Source organism: Panthera onca, chromosome A1, assembly GCF_046562875.1.
Source record: "Panthera onca isolate mPanOnc1 chromosome A1, mPanOnc1 haplotype 2, whole genome shotgun sequence".
Lineage (NCBI taxonomy): Eukaryota > Metazoa > Chordata > Mammalia > Carnivora > Felidae > Panthera > Panthera onca.
The window spans coordinates 149,142,577-149,167,866 of record NC_138339.1 but is presented as its reverse complement, the minus strand read 5'-3'; the positions used below and the strand labels follow the sequence as shown (position 1 = coordinate 149,167,866).

At 42.9% G+C, this 25,290-nt stretch overlaps 1 protein-coding gene across 4 annotated transcripts in view; it reads left to right on the top strand.

Annotated features, from left to right (window-relative positions):
• MAPK9 (mitogen-activated protein kinase 9) overlaps positions 1 to 25,290 on the top strand; it is a 58,672-nt gene that overhangs the window by 24,685 nt on the left and 8,697 nt on the right. For 2 of the 4 annotated variants that reach the window (XM_060636434.3, XM_060636437.3), the window contains exons 3-7: positions 3,963 to 4,092; positions 6,981 to 7,039; positions 11,183 to 11,321; positions 20,834 to 20,999; positions 22,326 to 22,397. In XM_060636434.3, coding sequence (XP_060492417.1) covers positions 3,963 to 4,092; positions 6,981 to 7,039; positions 11,183 to 11,321; positions 20,834 to 20,999; positions 22,326 to 22,397 — 566 coding nt within the window. Of the gene's footprint in view, positions 1 to 3,962; positions 4,093 to 6,980; positions 7,040 to 11,182; positions 11,322 to 20,833; positions 21,000 to 21,907; positions 21,980 to 22,325; positions 22,398 to 25,290 lie in introns of all 4 variants that reach the window. The other 2 variants (XM_060636436.3, XM_060636438.3) reach the window with 2 other exon arrangements.

The window sequence follows — 25,290 nt, the reverse complement described above, 5'->3', positions numbered from 1 at the left end:
CTCTTATCTGGAGGCTCCAGGAAAGAATGTGCTTCCAAGCACATTCGCAGGACCCAGTTGCTTGCAGCCGTAGGTCTGAGGTCCCCATCCCTCACTGTCTGTCAGCCAAAGGCCATTGTGCTCGTAGGGACTCCTGCATTCCTTCTCACATGGCCCCCTCCACCTTAAAGACAGCAGTGGCACGTCTAATCCTTCTCAGGATAAAAATCTCTCAGACTTTCCCCTCTTCCCACCAGCCAGAGCAAACTCTGCTTCTAAAGAGCTGTTGTGGGACACCTGGATGGCTTGGTTAGCATCTGACTTCAGTGAAGGTCATGATCTCATGGTTTGTGAGTTCGAGCCCCACATCAGGCTATGCACTGACAGCTAGGAGCTTGGAGCCTGCTTCGGATTCTGTGTCTCCCTCTCTCTCTGCCCCTCCTCCACTCATGCTCTATCTCGGTCTCTCTCAAAGATAAATAAACATTAAAAAAAGGGGGGGTGGGGGCGCCTGGGTGGCGCAGTCGGTTAAGCGTCCGACTTCAGCCAGGTCACGATCTCGCGGTCCGTGAGTTCGAGCCCCGCGTCAGGCTCTGGGCTGATGGCTCGGAACCTGGAGCCTGTTTCCGATTCTGTGTCTCCCTCTCTCTCTGCCCCTCCCCCATTCATGCTCTGTCTCTCTCTGTCCCAAAAATAAATAAAAAATAAAAAAAAAAAAAAAGGGGGGGGGGTGTCTGTTGTGATTAGATTAGACCCCATCTCCCATTTGTTAATGAGTATGCTTAGCCCCATTTATAGAACACAGGGTCAGCATACATAAAAACCAAATGCCTAGAAATTGGTACAGGGAAACACTTTGACAGTGCTTCAGCGTTCCTACTCTTAGCTATCTACTCATCAGAAATGCGTGTATAAGGAACCCAGAGCCATGTGTGAGAATGTTTATGACCATGTTTCTTATAATTGCTAGCAAACTGAAAATAACTGAAGTATACATCAACATTATATCATGTAGTCATGCAAAGGAATATTATAGCAATGACACACAATGAATTCTAGCTACACACAACAATAGGTGAGTGTCCCAGATGTAATGTTGAGTGAAAGAAGTCAGACACAGTTTAAAAAACCAGACAAAAATAAGCCATGGGGTGGGAGGGGGAGGGAGCTTGAAGATGCATGTTTAGCTGGTAAAAGCAAGGAGGTGATGATCATGAAAATCAGAATTAGTTATCTTTGGAGACAGGAGGGATAGTGACTAGTAAGGGGAGGCTTTGGGGATGCTGAAGAAACATGATTCTTTGTGACACATCATTGAACTGAGGAACAGGAAGAGAAGCAAAGGGATGAAAATCAGACAAGCAACGTTGGAAATCCGTGGAGTTCCAAGAGAAAACTGATTTTGAAGTCAGAAGACAAACTATCAGTCAAGGCTGAGGGCAGAACAAGATCATTTATCTTCCATGGACTCTTTCTGAAGCAATTCCTTGAGGATGTACTCCACCAAGAAAGAGAATACAGGAACATATATGACCAGAAGCATGGAGACCAGTGAAAAGAAGTCCCAAGGTGGTGGCTTTACAGCAGGCCGTGAAAGAAACTCCAAGAAAACATATCTTCAAAAAAATGGAATAGACTTTAAACAATAGCTCATGTGAGCGAGAAGGTGGGAAGCACGGGGGATAGACTTTAGAAAAGGATATTTTTCTTCTCTTAAAAAGAAAAAATGCTGGGGTGCCTGGGTGGCTTAGTCAGGTAAGCATCCAACTTGGGCTTAGGTCATGATCTGATAGTTCATGGGTTCGAACCCCACATCGGGCTCTGTACTGATGGCTCAGAGCCTAAAACCTGCTTCGGATTCTGTGTCTTCCTCTCTCTCTGCCCCTCCCCCTCTCATGCTCCATCTCTCTCTCTCTCTCAAAAATAAATAAATATTTTAAAAAAAGAAAAAATGCTTATTGGAATCTTATGGTGGAACAGCTAGAAGAAGTCATGGCCTAAAGTGTCAAACAACTTTAAAAAGACATGATGTTTGAGCAACTGATGGGATGTAAGAAAAGAAAATCCATCTGACTTTGATGCCAGAAACAATCTCATTCCCTTGTGAGTGACAAGAAGGGTCATGTGATCCTTGGAAAATGAACTGTCATCCTGGCTCTGCTGTTAGAGACATTTGCGTGTGCATGCATACATACTCTGTGTGTCTTGGCTTTCAACTTGTAGACACATCCGAAAGAAGACACACGGAAGACGTGGTTGTAGAGACCGAACAGATACGTTCTCTAGCTTGACCATTCCAGACAGAAGTTTGGAGGAGGGGAAAGAGAGTAGAGCCCTGAAGGCAAAAGAGATGGAAGGTGATGGTCTTATCTTACATACTGGGAGTCCAGAGGCTCCCTTGAAGGTTGATGGAACAAGAAATTTAGGCACGTTGTTTCAAGTTACAAAGGTAAACAAGGGAAAAGTTCAAAATGACGTGAGAGCAAAAAGCTGGGAAGAGTTGGGGGTTTCAAGTAAGTAGTTAAATCTTCAGTTTGGCGGAGTAGACAGACAATTTCTGAAGTTGATACATGAGGAAACGGTAATAAAAGTATATTCATCTGGAGTTGAGAAGTGACCACAAGAATTAAAACCAGGAAAAATCGAAGGTGGTTGCTCCTGCAGTTCAAACTACTAGTGGGGAAGTAGGTGTCTGCTCAGAAGCTCAGAATTAGTCCATTTGGCTCATTTGGGACAAAAACTTTTGAGATCAAGAAAGGTGTGTCTGTTTTCAAGTTCTTAACACTGAAAAATATATGTAGGTACAAATGCACATGTATATATGTACATTAATTATCTGTTGCACAATAGATTTATCTTTAACATTTTATAATTCATATGAATGATGCATTTCCATATGGGCATGTGGATTTACGTATGTGTATACGTGTACACATAATGTGAACTGAATTAAAGAGAAACAATTACAAAGCCACGTGAAGTTTCTAATCATTAACCAAATGCTACCAGGACAGCCTTCAATTTAAAACCCATTCAATTAAGTTAGGGCTGTTGGCAAAAAAAAAAAAAAAAACAAAAAACAAACAAAAAAAAAACCACAACATTAATAGAAGTGTATAAGTGGAAACAATGTTACAAACTGAATAGAATAAATAGAAACTGTTTTAAATGGTGCTTCAGTTCTGAGGTGGTCTTTGGCAGCTTTTAACCTCTGATGGACTATTAGTACTAATTTGTACAAAATGTACCATCAGGCTACTCAATTCTCCCTATTTTCTGGAGGAAAAGGAACTATAAATTTCAACTGGGAACTTGAGATGCCAGAAACACAGCCTCTGCAGGATTTTATTCTTACTATAACAGTACAAGGAGTTATTTCTAGTAGAATTTTATATATAGTAATTGCTTACGTTAGCGGTTTTGTATCTTGAGGATTTACCATGAGCTGAGATCTTGGCTTCTGTTTTCTCTTTAGATTTTTTTTTCTGGGAAAAACACAATCAAAACTTATATTTATTATATTCTTCTCATGATCTCAACCATTTCCTCCACCATTATACTCCAGAATATACTTCTATTTTATTCTGTGATAACCAGTGACCCCTCCCCGCCCCAACTTATTGGCATATTTAAACTGAAGACTTCGTTTCTTGACTAGTCTTACATCCTGTGTATTGAATTACTTGGTTCTGAATATAATGATATCAACTAATATGATGAGAAGTCAGTGTGCAAAGAATCGTTGAATCCCATCCTAACTGTAGCTGCCCTGTCTGTACCTCTGCAGAGCAGTGAGTCCGTCCCACATTCTCAGACAACTTACCTTGGTCTTGACGTGTAGAAGTACCTTGAGTAGAAACAAGCAGAAAGAGATTTCCTTATTTGTTACTTATTTAAAAAGATAATGCCTTGAATGTACATTCTACATTGCAGTATTTCCAGAATCATCCTAATGGGTTCCTTATTATATTTCCTAATTATAGTGCTGCTTTTGATACAGTTCTTGGGATAAATGTTGCAGTCAAGAAACTAAGCCGTCCTTTTCAAAATCAAACCCATGCAAAGAGAGCTTATCGTGAACTCGTCCTCTTAAAATGTGTCAATCATAAAAATGTAAGTTATGTCTATGTTTTCTCCATATAATGTTGTCCATAATGGGATAATCTTCTGGGTCTTTGGATATATATTGGGTTTAGACTTAGGGTAAACTGCTAATAACAGTAACCATTTAAATGATTATATTTTATTTATAAAATTCTTTTTTTAAATAACTTTTTTAAGTTTATTTGTTTTGAGAGAGACAGCATGAGTGGGGGAGGGCCAGAAGGAGAGGAAGAGAGAGAATCCCAAGCAGGCTCTGCATTGTCAACACAGAGCCCCATGTGGGGCTTGAACCCATGAGACCGTGAGATCATGACCTGAGCTGAAACCGAGAGTCAGACGCTTAACCGACTGAGCCACCCAGGCACCCCTGTTGATAAAATTCTTAATTAACCTTGGGGAAATTGAAGTCAGCCAGAAGCAGCATGGTCCAGTTTGGGTCACTGAAGAGGGTTAGCAATATCAATTAACCCTGTAACCATTTGAGTTTCAGTATTTCTATTTCTACAAAATGGCAATAGTATGAACCTAACAAACTGAGACACTACATATTCTTTTTAGAAAAACATTGTTCTAGAAGTAGCTTTTTACCTTGTACTGTGGACATTTCAGGTTTAAATATGTCAGTAGATAGTGTGATATTCAAGATAGCTGTACTTGGCATCTCCACAGAAATCAAAGCACTGTAAATTTTAAGGAGAAATTGTAAGTTTCCAGAAAATGAGGTACTCAGGCACATTGGATGTCCACCACTAGTCTCTAAGCATTATTGTAAGCATGATTTTGATAACCTTGCCTTGTTATAAAAAAAATCATCACATGTTATGTCTGGAAGGGTCTTTGGAGATCACCCCTTGTGACCCCTTTTTTTGTTGATGAGTATTTAAGACTACACTCAATTTCATGCTGCTCCCTTTGTTTTAGCATAAATGCTGGATCTTTCTGGTATAGGGACATCACATACAAAACTAAGATAAGTTTATTCTTTTGAGTTTGTTTTTAACTTCTCCAGTGTATGCTTTATTTTACTTTTACATTTAAAAATTTTTTTCAGATTATACAAAAGTATGGTTATTATTTTTTTAATTCAAACAATATAAACAAAGGGGCAAAAATCCTTGAATCCCACAGTTCATTATCATTAACATTTTGGTGAGCATTCTTACATACGTATGTACATACACACATGAACTCGACCTTCTGTGTTATTGTAAATACTGCTTTTTCCCTCATGGAATGTTTCTGGACCTCAGGTATATTAATGAACATACATGGAAACCATTTTTTAAATGGTACAGATGCACAGTATTTATTTAACTAGTCACCTGTTCCTGGATATTTAGATTGTTTCCAGTTTTTGCTATTATAATCAATACTGCCACAAACATCCTTAACATGTACTTCGCACGCTTGTCCAGGTCAACTTCTTGGCCAAAGCGTACTCTGCGCACTTCTGGTTTTAATATATGCTGACACATTGACCTCAAGAAAGACCATCAATTTTACACTTCCATTAAGAATATCTGAGAATGGGGTGCCTGGATGGCTCAGTCGGTTGTGTGTCCAACTTCAGCTCAGGTCATGATCTCATGGTTCCTGAGTTTGAGCCCCACATCAGGCTTACTGCTGTCAGCACAGAGCCTGCTTCGGAGCTTCTGTCTCCTTCTCTCCCTGCCCTTCCCCACCTCTCAAAAATGAATAAACATTTATACACACACACACACACACACAAACACACACACATACACACATATACATATGTATACATATACGTGTGTGTGTGTGTGTGTGTGTATATATGTATATTTATAAAAGACTATCTGAGATTTTTGTTGTACTTTACCAATCTAAGAGATGACAAATGATATCTTATTCTTACTTGTGAAGTTGAGTTCTTTTCCATATTTCTATTAGCCATTTATTTTTAAAGAATTTGTTTTCTGTGGCCTTTGTCCATTTTTCTCTTGGGCTGTTGGTGTCTTTCTTATGCATTTAGAGAGGATCTTTGGATGCTAAAGCTACCAACTCTCACTTCTTTTCCATTTGACCCCAATTAAGTTGTTTTTGCCATGCTTTTTTTTTTTTTTTTTTTAATCTCAGTTTGGGTTTAATGTAATAAAATTTTGTAGGTTTCCTGTCATGCTTAGAAAAAGGCTTTTCTACATTAGAATTACATAAATGTTTATCCATGTTTTAATGTTTTATGATTTCATGATTTACGTTTAAATCTTTGTTCCATTTGGAGTTGATGTGAAGATTGAAGTATGGATCCGATTTTATTTTTCCCTCGGTTAACCAGCCACCCCGGTCCTATATACTGAATCATTCCTCTTTCCCTTGGTCATTTGAAATGACTGAGGATGTGTGTTTGATGCTCAAGCAGTGGGACTCATCACTTAACTGTTGGGGTGCCAGGACCAAGGCCTGTGGTAGAGGCCTTTCTAGAACCCTCTTTAAGTAAATACATGACACTGTGAGGGGTTCGTCTTCGTCATACTAAAGATACAAGTTTCACCTTCATATTTCAAAGCTTTAGAAATTTGTAGATAGTATTTAAGTTTTCACAGTTAACATATTGCTTTGTTTAGTCTTTTTCTACCCACAATTTCTATTCTTTTATGTTTAGAGCCTGAAAGACATTATATGTTAAAATTCTGTCATAATAAGTTACTAGAAACATATAAAATGTGATTTGATTAAAAGTACATCTTATTTCCAAGGTGAGAACCCTAATCATTTTACTTTTCTCAAATGCCACATAATAGGATATTTTGGTAAAGCTAATAACAATAAATACTGAGTTCTGCTGTGATTTTTCAGTTTTAGTACATTTTAACGTTAAACTTAATTTTTATAGTTAAAGTTACGACATGCTGAGGTAAAATAAATTTTCTTTTCAGATAATTAGTTTGTTAAATGTGTTTACACCACAGAAGACTCTAGAAGAATTTCAAGATGTGTAAGTATCATTTTTACTCAGTGATGCACTGTGTATCAAAGACTGAAAACTTAGAAAAATAACTGCTTGTTTTACTTAGGAAATGTAGGTAGTAGCTATACATTTATTTATTTGTTTGTTTGTTTATTTATTTAAGAGAGAGAGAGAGAGAGAGAGGGCACATGTGAGCAGCGGAGGGTCAGAGAGAGGGAGAGAAAGAATCCCAAGCAGGCTCTGCGCTGCCAGCATGGAGCCAAACGCTGGTCTCAATCCCTCAAACTGAGATCGTGACCTGAGCCAAAATCCAGAGTTTGGACGTTTAATCGACTGAGCCAACCAGGCACCCAAGTAGCAGTATAGTTTTAATGATAGACACTTTTTTCTCTGGAGAAATGTTAAGAAAGATCGATAATAATATTCAGTATTTGTGCCTAGATATTATCATCTCCATAACAGGTAAAGGATGACCGAAAATAATTCTTCAGAGGAGACAGTGACCATTAATGCTGCCAATTCACTTTGCTGAAATACAAAATGTTTTTCTCCACTCCCCCAAAACCCAGGATTGTAGGGTTTGAGTGTTTATAATTATTATTTGAAATGATTATGTTGTTAAATATTGTATGTTTCCACAATCTGAAATAGAATTATCTTAGAATAAAATGTTAATTTATCATATTGAAATGCCCAATTCATCCTAAATTTACTGGTGTATTCATTGAAAAAATATTTGATTGCCATTTGTGTGCTAAGCACTCTCTTGGACCTGGCATACTTTAGTGGCCCAAAGCAGGCAAAAATCCCTTTTATTATTTAAAATTGCAGGTGAGGGGCATCTGGGTGGCTCAGTTTCTTAAGCATCTGACTCTTTTCTTTTTTAATTCTTTTTTTAATGTTTATTTATTCTTGAGAGATAGAGACAGCGCAAGCAGGGGAGGGGCAGAGAGAGAGGGAGACACAGAATCCAAAGAATTCTCCAGGCTCTGAGCTGTCAGCACAGAGCCTGACCCAGAGCTTGAACCCACAAACCACGAGGTCATGACCTGAGCCAAAGTCAGACACTTAACCGACTGAGCCACCCAGGTGCCCCTTAAGCATCTGACTCTTGATTGATCTCCCCTCAGGTCTTGATCAGAGTTGTGAGTTCAAGCCCCATATTAGGTTCTGTGCTGGGCTTGGAGCCTACTTAAAAAAGAAAAAAAAAAATTGCGGGTGGTCATAGTCCTTCTGAGAGCTTTTGAGGAGGCCAGAGAAGATAAGCAATCAGCACAAGCAGGGCAATGATGCCATCATAAGAATGTGGCAAGTGCTCTGGAAGAAGTGGGGCATGGTGTAGGGGTCAGTAGTGCTGGCAGTTAGGAGTCAGGCTGCAATCGTAAGCAGGGTGGTAGGAGAAAGACATCACTGGATTGGTGACATTTAAAGAAAGCCTTGAAAGAGGTGAGGGGTTAGTCCTACAGGTATTTGAGGGAAGATGGTATCAAGATAGAAGGAACGGCAGAAGGTGTGGAAGTGGGGCCATTCCTGGTGGGCTCTGAGTTGCAAGTGGCCGGTGTGGCTGGAGTTGGGCAGCAGAGGAGAGAAGTGGGGGACGCTCAGAGAAGTGATGGGGCCAGACACTGCCAGGCCTCTGGGCTATTGTAAGGACTTCCTTCTACTCTAAGACAAGGCAGTGAGGCTTGAGCAGAGGCATGAGCTTCTCTGACTTACATTTATATTTTCAAAGAATAACTTTGGTTTCTGGGTTGCGGTGTGGAGGACTGAGGTGTGGAGGACTGCAGTGTGGGGACTGTGGTGCAAGGACTGCAGTGTGCAGGACTGTGGCATGGAGGACTGTGGTGTGAGTACTACAATGTGAGGACTGCAATGTGACGACTGCAATGTGAGAACTGCAGTGTGGAGGACTCCACCATGGAGGATTGTGGTGTGAGGATTGTAGTGTGAGGATTGTGGTGTGAGGACTGTAGTGTGAGGACTGCGGCGTGGAGAACTGTAGTGTGAGGACTGTAGTGTGAGGATTGCGGTGTGGAGGACTTCAGTATGAGGACTGCAGTGTGGAGGACTGTGGTGTGAGGACTGCAGTGTGAGAACTGCGGCATGGAGGACTGTGGCATAGAGGACTGCGGTGTGAGGACTGCGGTGTGGAGGACTGCGGTGTGAGGACTGCAGTGTGGAGGACTACAGCGTGGAGGACTGTAGTGTGAGGACTGTGGCATGGAGGACTGTAGTGTGAGGACTGCGGTGTGAAGGACTGTAGCATGAGGACTGTGGTGTGGAGGATTGTGGTGTGAGGATTGTAGTGTGAGGATTGTGGTGTGAGGATTGTAGTGTGAGGATTGTGGTGTGAGGATTGTGGTGTGAGGACTGTAGTGTGAGGACTGCGGCGTGGAGAACTGTAGTGTGAGGACTGTAGTGTGAGGATTGCGGTGTGGAGGACTTCAGTATGAGGACTGCAGTGTGGAGGACTGTGGTGTGAGGACTGCGGCGTGGAGGACTGCAGTGTGAGGGTTGCAGTGTGGAGGACTGCATTGTAGAGGACTGTAGTGTGAGGATTGCGGCGTGAGGACTGCAGTGTGGAGCACTGTAGTATGAGGACTGCGGTGTGGAGGACTGCAGTGTGAGGGCTGCAGTGTGGAGGACTGCAGTGTGGAGGACTATAGTGTGAGGACTGTAGTGTGAGCACTGCGGCATGGAGGACTGCAGTGTGCAGGACTGCAGTGTGGAGGACTGTGGCATGGAGGACTGCAGTGTGAGGACTCCACCATGGAGGACCGCAGTGTGAGGACTGCAGTATGAGGAATGCGGTGCGGAGGACTGCAGTGTGGAGGACTCCACCGTGGAGGATTGTGGTGTGAGGACGGTAGTGTGAGGATTGTAATGTGGAGGACTCCTCTGTGGAGGACTGCAGTGTGAGGGTAGGGGAGTCGAGAGCAGAGCCTGGCGCTGGCCCGAGCCCCTTCTAGGTTAAAGGTGCTCCCAGCTGAAATGAGGTGGGCTGCAGGCTGAGCAGACTGGAGGGCAAGGTAGAAGCTGGGATCAGTGTTGGACATGGGCCTCGAGACATCTCTTGGATGCCCAAGTCGGCCTGGGAACTGGGCGTTTGGGAGAGGGGCCTGGGTGGAGGGTAGGAACTTGAGAGTTGATGGTCTGTGAATGGTATTTAAAGCATTGAGATCAGAGATCAGAGTAGATGACCAAGACTTGTGATAGAGAAGAGGAGGAGGCCAAGGACCAAGAGTTGGCAGCCCCAACGGTAAGAAGTTGGGGAAAGGAGCAGGGCACGATCAGCCAGGGACATTTTGTGACACGGCAGTAAGTCATCAGGAGCCTTGAGGAGGACAGTGTCAGCAGAGGGGTGGGGCTTATGCCCCACTTACTCAAAATGGGAGTAAAAGAAAATGGGAGAAGAATTGGAGATGCCAAGTATACAGACCTCTTTGGGGAGTTTTGCTTGCAGACAGAATAAGAATATGGAGCACAGCTGGTGGGAGAAGAAGGTCAGAAATTTTCTTTTTTTTTTTTAATTTTTAAAAAAAAATTTTTTAACCTTTATTTTTTGAGAGAGAGACAGTGTGAGTGGGGTCGGGGCAGAGAGAGAGGGAGACACAGAATCTGAAGCAGGCTCCAGGCTCTGAGCTGTCAGCACAGAGCCCGACACGGGGCTCGAACTCATGAACCATGAGATCATGACCTGAGCCGAACTCGGACCCTTAACCGACTGAGCTACCCAGGTGCCCCAAGGTCAGAAATTTTCTTAAGGTGAAGCAAGTAACAGCATGGTTTCTATCCTGGTAAGTATGATCCATAGCAAAAAATAAATAAATAAATAAAAATAAAGATTTAGGAGAATTTGAATTTTGAGATTCTATTTACTATGATATAAAATTGTTTTGTCTTTAACTTGAAATACATCACAGTGGCAGTTTTTTCCTAAGCTTCTACTAAGTTCCATTATATGTTTACTTCTTGACAGGATACCTTATAAATGTTTGGAGGAAAGTTATCTTTCTTTTATTTTCTTTTCCTTTTCTTTTCTTTTTTTGCTTTAGCCAGTGCAATAACTAGGTAGTAAGTTATTACTGTTTCCTATAAATACAGTTTAGTAACCATGAAGGAATTTGGGGTAATTTTTATGTGTACATGGCTGATCTTTTTTTTCCTCAGGTATTTGGTCATGGAATTAATGGATGCTAACTTATGTCAGGTTATTCATATGGAGTTGGACCATGAAAGAATGTCCTACCTTCTCTACCAGATGCTCTGTGGTATTAAACATCTGCATTCAGCTGGTATAATTCATAGAGTAAGTAGTGATGCCGTGTCAGTTTTGTTTTTAAAATCACAACCATTTTGTTACCATGATTCTCAAGGTACAAAAGAATTTAATATTTTCAAAAAAAAATTCTTTGATATTTGTTTATTTTAGAGAGAGACAGAGACAGAGAGAGGGCAAGTAGGGGAGGGGCAGAGAGAGGGAGACACAGAATCCGAGGCAAGCTCCAGGCTCTAAGCTGTCAGCACAGAGCCTGATGCGGGAGTCAAACCCACTAATCATGAGATCTTAACCTGAGCCAAAGTTGGACACTTAACCGACCACCCAGGCACCCCAATTCTTTTTAAAAGTTGTCAGCATTGAGAATCCAAAGAAACCATGGGATCGTGTCGAGTTTCCAAATCCTGTTGAGAGTAGAAGATGTTTTTGTGAAGTGCCTGGTTCTCCCCAGCCCGCTTGAGCCACCCTGGATGTAGGCTTGAGCTGCTCCATTTGATGCTGCAAAAGAAAAAAAAATGAAATTTTAACCTTTAATTTTGAAGTGACTTAAAAATTACAAGAACAGGACAGAGAACTACCAAATTATCCCAAACTATTTACCCAGACTCCTCTATTAATATATTCACCATATTTGAAATGGCATTTTTAAAGAGCCAGGAATTTAGGTTTGGGGTTGGGAATGGTTAGAGGCTAAGTAGTAAATTATACCATTGCTTGAGAAATCTTACCTAAATTATGGACCAAATATCCATTTCTTATGTTGTAAAATTTTGCCACTCCAGCATCCCAGCCCCACTGTTGGGAACTCTGGGAATGGCCTTGGGTGGGCCTCTTGACTGGGCTCTCCTGGGATTTGAACGACAGCTGCCTGGACTATCAGGAAGTAATATTTAAAAACCAGTGAGATACAGTGTAATTCTGTAAGCTGGTTTTAGGAGTTCTTGTTTATTTTTTGACTTGTAGCACTGTGTAAGCAGACCATCATGATAGATTTTTCTTTAACAACTAAAATGTTGTGTGAGGCTATAGGCAGAGATAATATAATTTTGTTGGAAACATTCTTAGCATTCCCTACGTTATTACCATACTAATTTTGTTGACAGACTGTTGTTAGATATTCCCTTCCAACATCAAGAAGTTGTAATTTCTCTGAACGAAAATCTGTGCAGGGAGAAAGATAGTGAGACAGGAACAATGAAGCCTATTCACATAGAAAAGAATAGAGAGATTTTCAGTGGTGCAGAGTAGATCATTTAGGTGCCAGGAAATGTTGGCCACAGCGGCACAGCCCACCCATTCTGAGAGGACTAATCTGCCCTCGCCCCTCATCCTCGTCCTGGGCCTCAGGTCTGTGACCCCAAAGCCAGCATGCGTGGGCAGCGTACCTGGTCCTCCCAGGGCCTGTCTGGCACATCACACACTGAGACGTCCTCCTGACTGGGTGCTGTTTCTTAAAATGTGGCCTTTGCTGCCACCAAGTGTTCAGTTCGAATAATACAAATTTGGTTTAAAAATAGCATTATTTCTCTTTTTTAAGCTTTTATTTAAATTCCAGTTAGTTGACATATAGTGTAATATTAGTCTCAGGTGTACAGTATAGTGATTCAACAGTTCTATACATCACCCAGTGCTCATCACAACATGTGCCCTCCTTAATCCCCATCACCTATTTAACCCGTTCCTTACTCACTTCCCCTCTGGTAACCATCAGTTTGTTCTCTAGAGTTAAGCGTCTGTTTCTTGGTTTGCCTGTCTCTCTCTCCCTCTCTCTCTCTCTCTCTCTCTCTCTCTCTCTCTCTCTTTTTTATCCCTTTGCTTTTTTTTGTTTGTTTGTTTTGTTTCTTAAATTCCACATATGAGTGAAATATGGTGTTTGTCTCTGCCTTCTTTCACTTAGCATTATAAGTAATATTAATTTTTTAATTAAAAATAAAGACTTCCCAACATACCATTCTATTTCTCTTCCTAAAATTTTCATAGGCCTTTATATAAACGAAGACACTCTTGAACACATTTTGTGTTAAATTCACGTTTTAGAATAAATTTCCAGCCTTATTATTACTAGGCCTCGTAATGTTCAGCCTTATCAGTTTTGTAAAGGGAAGTGCTTTGCCTCACTTGTTTCTCCCTTCTTGGAGCAGGAGATTCATGGGGAAGCAATACCTTCACATTCCTGGGAACCTTTTCAGGGCTGAGGCACACACATGCCCATGTTACAGAATGTTCCATCCCTGAAGGTTGGTCCCACTCCTGCTGACCACAAAGTCAAAAAGAGTCCAAAGTCCAAAGAGGTGTCTGCATTGCCCAGCACAATGTTTTGAAACCTGAGGACACCTGAGCAAATGATTCCACGGACCACTTCTCCATCCTGTCACCACCCCACAGGCCTTGCCATTCTTGTATCTGTTCACACATTTGTGTGCCTGCCAGGCTTTGTGTTTGCTCATGAAAAGTCATGTATGTTCGTTGTGGGAATGAGAGAGAAAGCAAAGAGTGAGAGGCCCTGTTGGGACCCCTCCAGGACCCAAGAGGTGAACTGCAAGAGTCCTTTAGTGGGTTAACGGTTGTCCGTGAGCCTCTCCAGTCCTTTCTCCTATACACAGATCCATACACAAGATACACGCTTTCGGTTTGGCTTATTAAAGTGCTTTCATACTACACGTAAAATTTAATTATTTGAAAAATAAAACACCCACGGTCCTACCACTTTTTAGAATCACTTCTATGATTCAAAATTTAAAAGAGGTAAAAGGCCCCCAGCTCTCCGTTGCTGCCTGGAGGTGGCCAGTGATAGCAGTTAGGTGTGTTTCCTTACTAACTTTACAGTGACACTCTCTCCTTATTTGTGCTGATACCAACATATCCGCATGTACTTATGTCCTTTTGAATTTATATTTTTCAGAAAGGGGATCAACTTTTATGTAATTGTTCTGCAATTTGCTGAGCAAGTCGGTTGATTTGTTCCTTATTTTAATTAAGGATCAAATAGTTCTAATATTTATTTGAAAAGAGGGTCCCCACTCTCTCCTTCTCATTTCTCACTCCCCAGAAGCAAACCCTGTTCTTTTAGCTGTCACATTGGTGTTTCTGTCTGTATATTGAAATAATAGTGGATCTCTATCCATTGGCCTTTTTTCAGTTGGGGACGTATGGTACCAATTTAGCTCCATTTTACCCACCCAGACCCACTCCCTGCCACCTTTCCTGTCCCCTGCTTTCCCAGGTATTTACACTGTTGTGAATTGTAAACCTGTAAATCTCAAGTTTGGGCCAGTATCGATAGTGTGTTTTACATCATCATGACCCCCTACATGCTCTCCGCTGCACAGCCTCCTATTTATACCATGATTGTATTTCTTTTCCTTTCAACATTTTGTCCCTGAAGTTAACAGTACTTGTTTTTTGATTTGTTTGCATTTCTGTTTTCATTGTTTTGTTTTTCAAGGATGGGGTGGTTTTCTATGCTCTACTTGCTAAGTTAACGCTAAGCCTTCTGCGGGGCATCTAGGTTTTCTCTCAGTTCACCCAGATGATATGCTGTTGCATCACCTGTGAGATCTCGCTCTTGGAGCTTCAGTGCTGCTCCCAGATGGATGGGCTGCCCCCATACCTGATGCGGAGGGATTGTCCTGGACCTGGCCCAGCATTTTCCTGGTCGTTCTCTTCGCCTTTTCCTGGTGGTTCTCTTTGCCTTTTCCTGGTGTTGGACCCCCTGCTTCTGGACCCCTGTCCCATCATTCTCTGATTACTCCCTTGTTTCGGTGGAACACATCCTCCAGTAGCTTCCCCAGAAGTGGTGCATGGGAGGTAAATTTTCTGAGGCCTCATATGCCTGAAACTCTTTACTCTGCCCTGCCACATGAGTCATAGTATGGTTGGACATAGAATTCTCCGCTACACATCAGTCGCCCTCCAGGTTGTAAATGCAGCACCCCGTTGTAGTGTGGTATGATTTGGCTTTTGAGCTTTCTAATACCATTCTTCTTCCTGATCTTTTGCAAGTGCCCTGTTGGGTTTCATCTCTGGAATCTTCTAAAAATATTCTTTTATTTCTTGCATTCTAAAATGTTATGATGATATGCCTTGATGTGGAAATTTTTAATTGTGGTGGGCACTTCGTGGCCCCTTCAGTCTGGAAGGCCATGCCATAGAGCGGTGAGAATTGGGGTGGGGCCAGGTTCTCACCAGGTGGGATGCAGGCCTCCACCACAGAGCCCTGTCTTCAGGCTTGCACCCCTCACCCATGCCCTCCCTGGGACACATACCAGCACATCTGTTGGTATTATGCCTGAGGCCCTAGTCTGGAAATTTGATTTCAGTTTTTCTCAATTATGGGCCAGTACGAGTGAAGAAGGAGCCCAGGCCTCTCTTCTGGGGTGAAGCTGGGGGGATCTGGAAGGTCTACCATTACCTTTATACAGATCTTTCCAAAACCTCCCTCAGTGTCCCATCCCTGCTGCACGCTGCCTTCTAGAACACCTGTCGTTCACTTCCTGAGTGTCTCCTGGATTTGTGGTCCCCCTTGTCTTGCTTGGGCCACTCACTGAGGTTGGAATGTGCTGTACTCAGTCAAGTCATTTCCTGCCCCTCTGCTGCTCTTTGTCCCCATAGAGCGCATGGGGTTTTTCACTGACAGCATTGGCGTGCCAGGATAGGCTTGGATCTGCAGGATACATTTTGGGAGAAGGCCTGTGAGGAAGAACTGGGGAGTGGGCTGGAGCAGCTGGAGCAGGTGGAGAGGCCAGAAGGAGGCAGCACAGGCCTGACCCTTTGGAGGGGTTGAGGGCAGAGCTGCAGAACAGCTCTCAGAAAGCTTTGCCCGCCCTGGAGTCCATGAGCCACCCGCCAGGGAAGTCTGGTGTCTCACAAGAAGGGGCTTCTGCCACGCACAGTCACTGGTCAAGAGCCACACAGGTCAAGAGAAGCTCCCCGATGCTCCCCATGGGCCTCTCTTCCTGAGGGGAACTGAGAGGAGGTAGACCACTGGGACAAACTATAGCTCCTGTCATTGCAGCTGCTCTCTGGGCCCCAACAGATGTTCATTCTCTCCCTTCTCCATTCTCCCTACCTTCAGCCACCACCTTGGCAGGTCACTATGGCTTGCCTACATGTGACCCAAACCTTCAGATCTGAGGGGTCTGACTCTGGTGGCTCACGGTGGGCCACTGGGTCCATGGATCCACCCGGCAGTCACCTCCCCAGCCCTGCAAGGGTATGATTGGAAAGGATACACTTGGCAGTTGGAGTGACCTCTGCATTGGTTCCTTGGCCTGTGAGGTAAGAAGTATCACGATGGGGAAGGCCAAGTGGAAACATGAGACTGTCCCCTCAAGTCAAAAATATTGATCTCGGGGGGTTGGGAGGGATAGAGGAGATTAGCGCCACCATTGCAACTTAAGGAATGCGGGGATAGCGGTTCTGTCATATCTCAGTTTGACTCACTAGTCCAGCCCGGAAGAAACTAGGTGGTCCTAGAGAGTGTAGACCTCTGCGACATAACCAGCTCATAGTCCTGGTTGCAGCTGCTGTGCACGATGTGGTAGAGTTGCTGGAACGATTAATAAGGCCCCAGGGACGGCGTGAAGCCATTGATTGCACAAATGCATTCATCTACACGGATTGGAAAAGAGGATCATAACATAGCTGGAAGAGGTCTGGACCAGTCTCCATGTTTTACCCGGCCTCCCAACCCCCTTCTAAGTGGGTCTTCGAGTTGCAAGGTCCATGCAGAGCTTTTGTCCAGTAGTCCTCCAGATAACTGCTTAGCCTCCCATGCCAAGGTTCAGTCACCCAGGCGAGTGGCTATGGTACCTGTGGGGAAGAATTGGGGATATCAAGGCAGTGGATGTTTGTCCCCATGTGCAGAGTCCTCCTTCCTAGGATACCCCTTCAGTCAGTGGGTTCTGATCTGAGAAGTGACCAGGCCTTGTGGTGCTTTGTGGGGTGATGCCCTCGGCCTCCTCCTCTTCTGCTGCCCTCGCCCTTCTTCGGTTACACATGCTTTATGCACTCTTGTTGGCTGTCCCAGGGATGCGTCACTCTGTTCACTATCCCCACACCCTGTGGGTCAAGCCCCAAGTTCAGGTGTCCTTCCTATTTTAATGTGTGTTTCTTATTTTCCTTGTTTGGGGTGGTTTTCAAGATTTAAAGGGACAGAACTATCTTGACTCTGCTGCCTTGAAGCTCTAAGTCCAGTTGGTTTTGGAAAGCTGCACCTGGTTTTGTGTGAAGGCTGATGAGAGAGCGGCACAGAAGTGGGGAGCCTCCCATTAGCAGGCATCCAGAGGTTGGCCACTTTCCCCAAAGCCTGCCAAGACCACTGTCTACACCGGACAGCCTGATTTGCATTTTATTATCAGTTTTCCAGCAGATGGCAGTAAAGTATGTTCCAACCAAATCAGTAGCCGACAAGAATTTTCTGACAGGTGAAAGGGGCATGTTTTCTTTTCTTTCTTTTTTCCAAATTTAAATTCAGGTTAGTTAACATACAATGTAGTCTTGGCTTCAGGAGTAGGACCCAGTGATTTCATCTCTTACATATGACACCCAGTACTCATCCCAACAAGTGCCCTCCTTAATGTCCATCACCCATTTAACCCATCCCCCTACCCACCTCCCCTCCAGCAACCCTCAGTTTGTTCTCTGTATTTAAGAGTCTCTTATGGTCTGTCTCCCTCTTTATTTTTATCTTATTTTTCCTTCCTTTCCCCTATATTCATCCATTGAGTTTCGTAAATTCCACGTATGAGTGAAATCATATGGTATCTGTCTTTCTCTAACTGACTGATTTCACTTAGCATAATACCCTCTAGTTCCAGCTACGTAGTTGCAAATGGCAAGATTTCATTCTTTTTCATCACCAAGTAGTATTCCATTGTGTATATACACCATATCTTCTTTATCCATTCATCAGTCAATGGACATTTGGACTCTTTCCATAATTTGGCTATTGTAATAGCACTGCTATAAACATTGGGGTGCATGTGCCCCTGCAAATCAGAATTTTTGTATCCTATGGATAAATACCTAGTAGTGCAATTTCTGGGTTGTAGGGTAGTTCTATTTTTAATTTTTGAGGAACCTCCACACTGTTTTCCAGAGTGGCTGCACCAGTTTGCATTCCCACCAACAGTGCAAAAGTGTTCCCCTTTCTCCACATCCTCACCAACATCTATTGTGTCCTGAGTTGTTAATTTTAGCCATTCTGACTGGTGTGAGGTGATATCTCATTGTGGTTTTGATTTGTATTTCCCTAACGAGTGATGTTGAGCATCTTTTCATGGGCCTGTTGGCCATCTGGATGTCTCCTTTGGAGAAGTGTCTATTCACATCTTCTGCCCATTTATTCACTGGACTGTTTTTGGGTGCTGAGTGTGGGCATGTTTTCTAAGTCACTCTGCAGTTCATTGAACTGGCCAGTGGTGCAGCTGTAGTAACCCTTCTCCCTGTGGCTCTGCTTTAGATCCAAGGCCAGAGTGTATTTCAGGGGCTGCTGGGTGGCAAAGTATAGACATTACAAATTTTTCAAAAATCAGCCTCCTAAAAAGAAAGCACCTATTGACATCCCCACCAACAGTGTAAGGAAGGTTCTGTGTTGGCTTCTCCTGCCAGCCCTGGATATTATCATGATTTTCCTCATTGCCACGGGAGAGACCAAAAATAACTCCTTGTCATTTGGAAATTTAAAAAAATTATAATAATAATAATTTTTTTTTCACAAAGTTGAGCATTATTTCGTTTGTTAGCAATTTGTATTCTCAGTTGCCTCTTCTTGCCACAGTCTTTGGGTTTAAAAAAAAGAAACTAGGAACAGGTTGGTTTATTTTGACTTAGCATATTACTGCCTCCTCACAGGGAAGAGTCACTGGTTTGCGTGAGGGGCTGATTCAGTGCCTGCAGAATTGTGGGTGTGGGGTGGTGGTGCTCCCCCAAGTCTTTCCCACATCAAGACACACGGAGAAGGTGGTCACATGGTGCTCTGGGGCCGATGAGGGGCCAGAGCATCTGCATGGGAATTGGTCGGAATTTTCATTGCAATTTTCACACATTAGATATTTAAACCAAATCCAGGAAGTTTGGAAGGAGAACATTTAACAGTAATGGAACATAATTTCAGCTGATGTTATTTTTAAGTGGTTTCCTGCTTATCCTGCTAACGCATTGTAGCCATCGCACACACCTGTGTGTGCTCATCTGTGACACATCACTTGGAAAGCGTTAGTCAGGTAGGTACTGGGCCTGAAACCTCACACCTAAAGCCCTCCCAGGTCCTCCTGTGTGATGTGACTTGGGAAAAGAATAGATGGGGATAGTTTGGAAGGCAGTGTCTAGGGTGAGTTTTCAGGCTGCTGTCTCAGGCAGAAGTTGGATTCCTGTGGCCTGAGGAAGGTTCTGGGATCGGGGGTGGAAGGTGGGGTCACCATGAAAAAAGGCCTGGGGTTGTGGGGGAAGAAACTGCAGAAATTGTGTTCATGTGTTCAGGGTATGGGGTATAGGCGAGTGTGACCTGTGTGTTCACACAGCAAGCATTTTCTGAGCTTCTGCTACATCAACCTGGGTCCTGCATCTCCTGTCACAGAACTGGTGCTGGCAGGGGAAGACGAAGGTGCCTCAAGGGTGGGGTGGGCTTTCTTTTTGGAGATAAGGAAGTGATTGTGGAATTCTTTTTCTGAAAGAAGAAAGAGCCATCCGAAGGTTGCAGAGTCAGAGAATTCTAGCTCCGTGCTGTGCAGCATGGCGGCCACTAGCCACATAAGGTTGTTGAGCGCTCAGAATGTGGCTGTTATTGTAAATACACAGATGTCAAAGACAGTACCAAAAACAGAATGTAAAGTATGTCATTAGTAATTTGTATATATTGCTTACATTTTAAAATGATAACACTATGGGGGTGCCTGGGTGGCTCCATTGGATGAGCATCTGACTTGATTTCGGCTCAGGTCATGATCTCACTTGTGCACTCCACATTGGGCTCCATGCTGAGTGTGGAGCCTGCTTGAGATTCTCTGTGCTTCTGTGCTTCTGTCCCTCAACCCCGCTCATGCTCTCTCTCTTTCTTTCTAAAATAAAACAAAAACAAAACAAAAATAAGATGATAATATTGTGGATATATTGGGTTAAATAAGGTAGAGTATTAAAATTCATTCCACCCATTTGTGTTCATTCTTCCTGGTGTGGCTACTAGCAAATGTAAGTTCAGTACGTGGCTTACATTATATTTCTGTGGGCAGCGGGATGAACAGGAGGAGGGATGGGTGGGCTCTAGGGAAGTACTGAGGAGGTTTTAAGCAAAAGGATGTCACGAAGCTTCCCACATGGGCCTGAGGGTGACCATCTGACTCCTTTAGGCTGATCTGTATTCGTTTCAACTTAAGAGAGAAACATTTTCCAAAATCCCAGTGTTCAGTTCTAACTCTGCCCGCCCCCCCCCCCATTTCCCCCAGGACTCAGGTACATCAGCAACCCCCAGCTTCACAAATCCCTACCCACACAGTGTTGTCCACTCCTGTTCATTGTGTTCATTTAAACCATTTCTGCCCTAGGATTTGAAACCTAGCAACATTGTAGTAAAATCAGACTGCACGCTTAAGATCCTTGACTTTGGCCTGGCCCGGACAGCATGCACCAACTTCATGATGACCCCGTACGTGGTGACGCGGTATTACCGGGCACCCGAAGTCATCCTGGGCATGGGCTACAAAGAGAATGGTGAGTGTGGGTGACACATGGCTGCTGGTCACCACCAGCCTTGTCCCGTGAGCCAAAGGAAGCACAATGTGGGGGCTGCGTTATACACAAGTCATTGTGGCCCATCTCTACTGGCAGAAATCACCCACTGTTACAAATTCACTTCCAAAATGAGTATCTGTGAACATCTATCAAAGTATAACATATTTATTATAGAGAAGTATGCAAATCTATAACAGCAGTGGTACCCAAGACCTCCCCAGCCCACCTCTGGGTCTCAACCCCCAAAGGAAGCCACTATCCTAATTTCCAGCACCAAAGCTTACTTTTACTTATTGGTGAACTTGGTATAAATGGAATAATACATGTTCTCTTTTGTGTAAAATGGGTTTTTTAACACCAAAACTTAACTTACTCTAGCAATATCAGAGCTCTTTGTAACTTAGACCTTGACAAATTTGTCGAAAAGAACTCAATCACATTTCCTTGCTAAGAGTCTGAAAGTTTGCACAAGTCATCGGGGAATGAGCTGTGCTTCAAGTTTTAGATGCTCTGTAAGCAGTGTTCTGACTCTGACAGATGAGGGACATAGCCCTATGGCTCCCTGCTGGCTCCTCCCGCCCCACCCCCACCTGCAGTAAATAGCCCTCTGCCTGGCTGAGGCCTGGGGTTCAGCTGGGCCCCATGGAAGAGGGGGAAAGGCCGGAAGTCAGGGCACCTCTGGCGGGTCCTCACCTGGAGCCCACACGAGCAATCTGCCTCTGTGAGTTCCCACCGACACGGCAGTTTAGCGAGGACCGTTCGGCGGGTGTCATGTCCATATGTTATAAAAGTTCCCATTGACAAGCTGGGTCTGTCTCTGTTGGGAGGGGGTTTGAGAAAGATGTGTGGGGGTCTCCGGCTGGTTTTAATCACCTGGTGTTTGGTAGTGGACATCTGGTCTGTCGGGTGCATCATGGCAGAAATGGTCCTCCATAAAGTCCTGTTCCCAGGAAGAGACTGTATCCTTCACAGGGAGAGACCCAGCACTGGCCACGGGGGTGGGGGTAGCGATGGGGGTGGGCACATGGCCACACAGCTTTGCGGGGACAGCCACCTCTCCTTTCTGGGGTTTTGTTTGCTTCTCAAGCTGGGAAGTCCGGGAATCTTTGGCGCTAAAGCCCAGATTGCCGCTTACTGAAAGCCAGAGGAGAGGCCAGCACTCATTCGCATTGTGTAAAAAGTTCACCCTTAGCCAGCAATTTATTTTTCCATATTTGTGTGTTTAGTACACTGTTAGAATTCCTTTTCCTCACCTTTGTTTTGTTCATGGCACTTCATAATTTTGTCATTTCATTTTGTTTTCAGTTGATATCTGGTCAGTGGGGTGCATCATGGGAGAGCTGGTGAAAGGTTGTGTGATATTCCAAGGCACTGATCGTATCCTTCCCGGGACCTTCCCGGCCATGCTTTCCATAAATGCCAAAGGCAGCAGGAGCTCAAAAGGAAAATGTTATAATTCTAGACTGTGTTCTAAGGGGGTCTATATTATGTTTGTTAAAGTAGTGTCACAAACCAAGTGGTTCAACTTTACGTTTTCTTTTTTACTTGACTACCTGTAATGGTTTTATTAAACCAATTATATTAGTTTTTAATTTTATCAAAAATAGCTTAGAAATTTACTTACTCTTTGACAGATGTATTCTGATATTTAAGTGAAAATACCATTTATTAGATCATTCAGTTAATTTAACAAGGAAAGTTCCTATCTAAATTTAATAAGCCAATACCCTTGTGTCATTTAATTAGCATACCATTTTGTTAGTTACCAGTATGGATTAAAATATTTTGCCCCCAAAGTAAGAACTGAAGCACACTACATGAGACCAAAGTAAAAGAGAATAAAAGGAAAAGTTTGTGAGGAACAGGATATGTTAATTTTCTTGCCTATTACTCTGCTGACATTTTGTAGAAATTTTTAAAAGATCCATCTAGAAGGTTCTTTTGTGACACACCTGGAGAAGTCTTAATAAATATAAAATGCAAAAGATTAATTTATACTGTGGTTAGCAAATCACATTAATGACATCAACCGTAAAAGAGAAGAGATAATGTAATACTTATAATAGCTTTCTTTCCTCATATTCCTCCATTATTAATATTTTTTACTCTAACATGGTTCTTCACATATTCCCTTTTTCATTTGTGTTCCACTTACTATTTTCATTAGTCTTTGATTTTGTTTTTTCGTTATGAAAGCTTAAAGTGGTCTCTGTCCATTGGCAGATTGATGGTTAATTTTAAAGGAAACCAAGCTGTGTAGTCAGTGTTTTGTATGTATTTTATTAAAGTTGCTTTCATTTTTTATAATTTTATAAGGGTGATTTTCTTGTAATATAAATTCTTTACAACACAAACATGGAATGAAAAGATTTTGTTCTGTCATTTTATTTGCCTTCCTTGACATTTTTCACATCACAGATTTTATGTGGAGTTAAATACAACATTTTATTTTGTTCTAATAAATTTTCCAGCAGTTTTCCATAGCCTTTCCTTTGATTTCCTTGTTCCAAACTATAAATAAGTCTGCAAACAGACTCAGTTTAAAAAGGAAAACTTGATAAATTCTAAAGATAAATAATTTAGAAGTATCTATTTAACATCTCGTTTGTCTCAATTCTTATTCATTTTATGCCTTTCCTTTTTTAATTGAATGTTTTCTTCAGAAAGTACAAAAAAGAAAACTGTGAATACTTTTTGGAGCATTATTAAGTAATTTAAAATTCCTACTTTACATATTACCATCTTGCAGTGTCAATAATTAATAGTTTTATATATAAGGCCACCTAATGTCATTCTCAAAATACGCACCGAGATTAACGTCATTCTCCAAAGACAGTTTTGCCCACACCTTCAAACATTAGATTAAAAATTGTAAGCATGGAAAAAGATTCTGGAAAGCAGACTGCAGTTCTCTGAGATTTGCTTTCAGATGTGTGATCTGGGATAGAACAGGAATGTCTGTCCCCACAGTAGCCCACAAGGAAAAGACAGCCTCAGCCAGACCACTTTGGGTGCACATGGTGGCTGTGCATGCTGGATGAGTCAGGGCCTCTCTGAGCCTTGGTTCCTCTTGGGTATAATGAGAAGCCCATGGTAGCTAAGGGACGGTAATGCACGAACACACCTGGAAGATCAGCCAGGCTTCTTGGGATGGTCTTTTCCTTTCCCACCACCCTTTAGTCTACAAAAACGACCCTTTATCATGAACACGCTAGACATTTATTGAGCGCCCACCCATTTCTAGGCTCCTGTCTGACTCACATTGGGAACAGTTGTTGCAGCTGCTGAGCCGAAGCCAGACTGTCAAGGGCATGAGCAGAAGCAGGGAGATGAGGGGCTGTTTCAGTTGTTCGGTGAGAAGGGCTTGAATGCCGCACAATTCTGCTTCGGCATCACATAGGAACAAAAGAGTGAGGGAAGAGAATACACTAGTGACTCGAATGGCCAGGACTCCTCTCCCAAGCAGGACTGCAGATGGCCAACATTCTGGAAGAATGGAGTTGTCTTCTTTGTTCTTCTAAGAGCATTTCTGCTGCCTGGGTTCTTCCATAATGATGTAATTGGATTTTTCTGAGACAAACCTCTATTAGATTTTTCTAAAAACTTTTAAAAACTGCTTTTTAAACATTGCTGCCTACATGATTTTTTTCTGTCCTACGTTCTCTCATATAATTGTTAACAGTTTCAGAATCCCTCTCCACCTCATTATTCCAAGCCCCCTGTGAAACAGCCAAAGCTGGTATTTTCTGCGTTTTACAAACAAGGGAGTTGAGACCCAAGGGAGACTGACTGCCCGGCACCTGATGCATGTCTAGTGCACAGTGGAGTCTGGAACCCGGGTCATGTACTTTGAAAGGAGATAAAATGTGCTCCAAGGTACTGCAGTGATGGGCATGGTCAGTGCCAAGTAAAACACAATGACCTCCCAAAGCTGTCTAAGCCCAGTTACAGGAAGGCATGTGGTCCTGTGAGAGAGGACAAGGCTCAGAAAGCCCCAGCTCACGTGCCGCACCCCACCTTAGACCGAGGACTCAGATCTGTCCACTTTAAGGAGCTTTCCAATCTAAGTAACTTTGATGTGAAAATTGATTTCAGTCTGCCTAAGTAATATCTAATTTCATCTTTAATCACTTCTGTCATAAGTATTCTTCAGTTACAAGATTAACTGTATTTTGATCTAGAAGGGAAGGCATACGTTCCTCAGTGTGTTGGTTTAATAAACCATGATCAGAGTTTATAAAGGAGCAGAGTTTTTAAAAGTAGTGTCAAC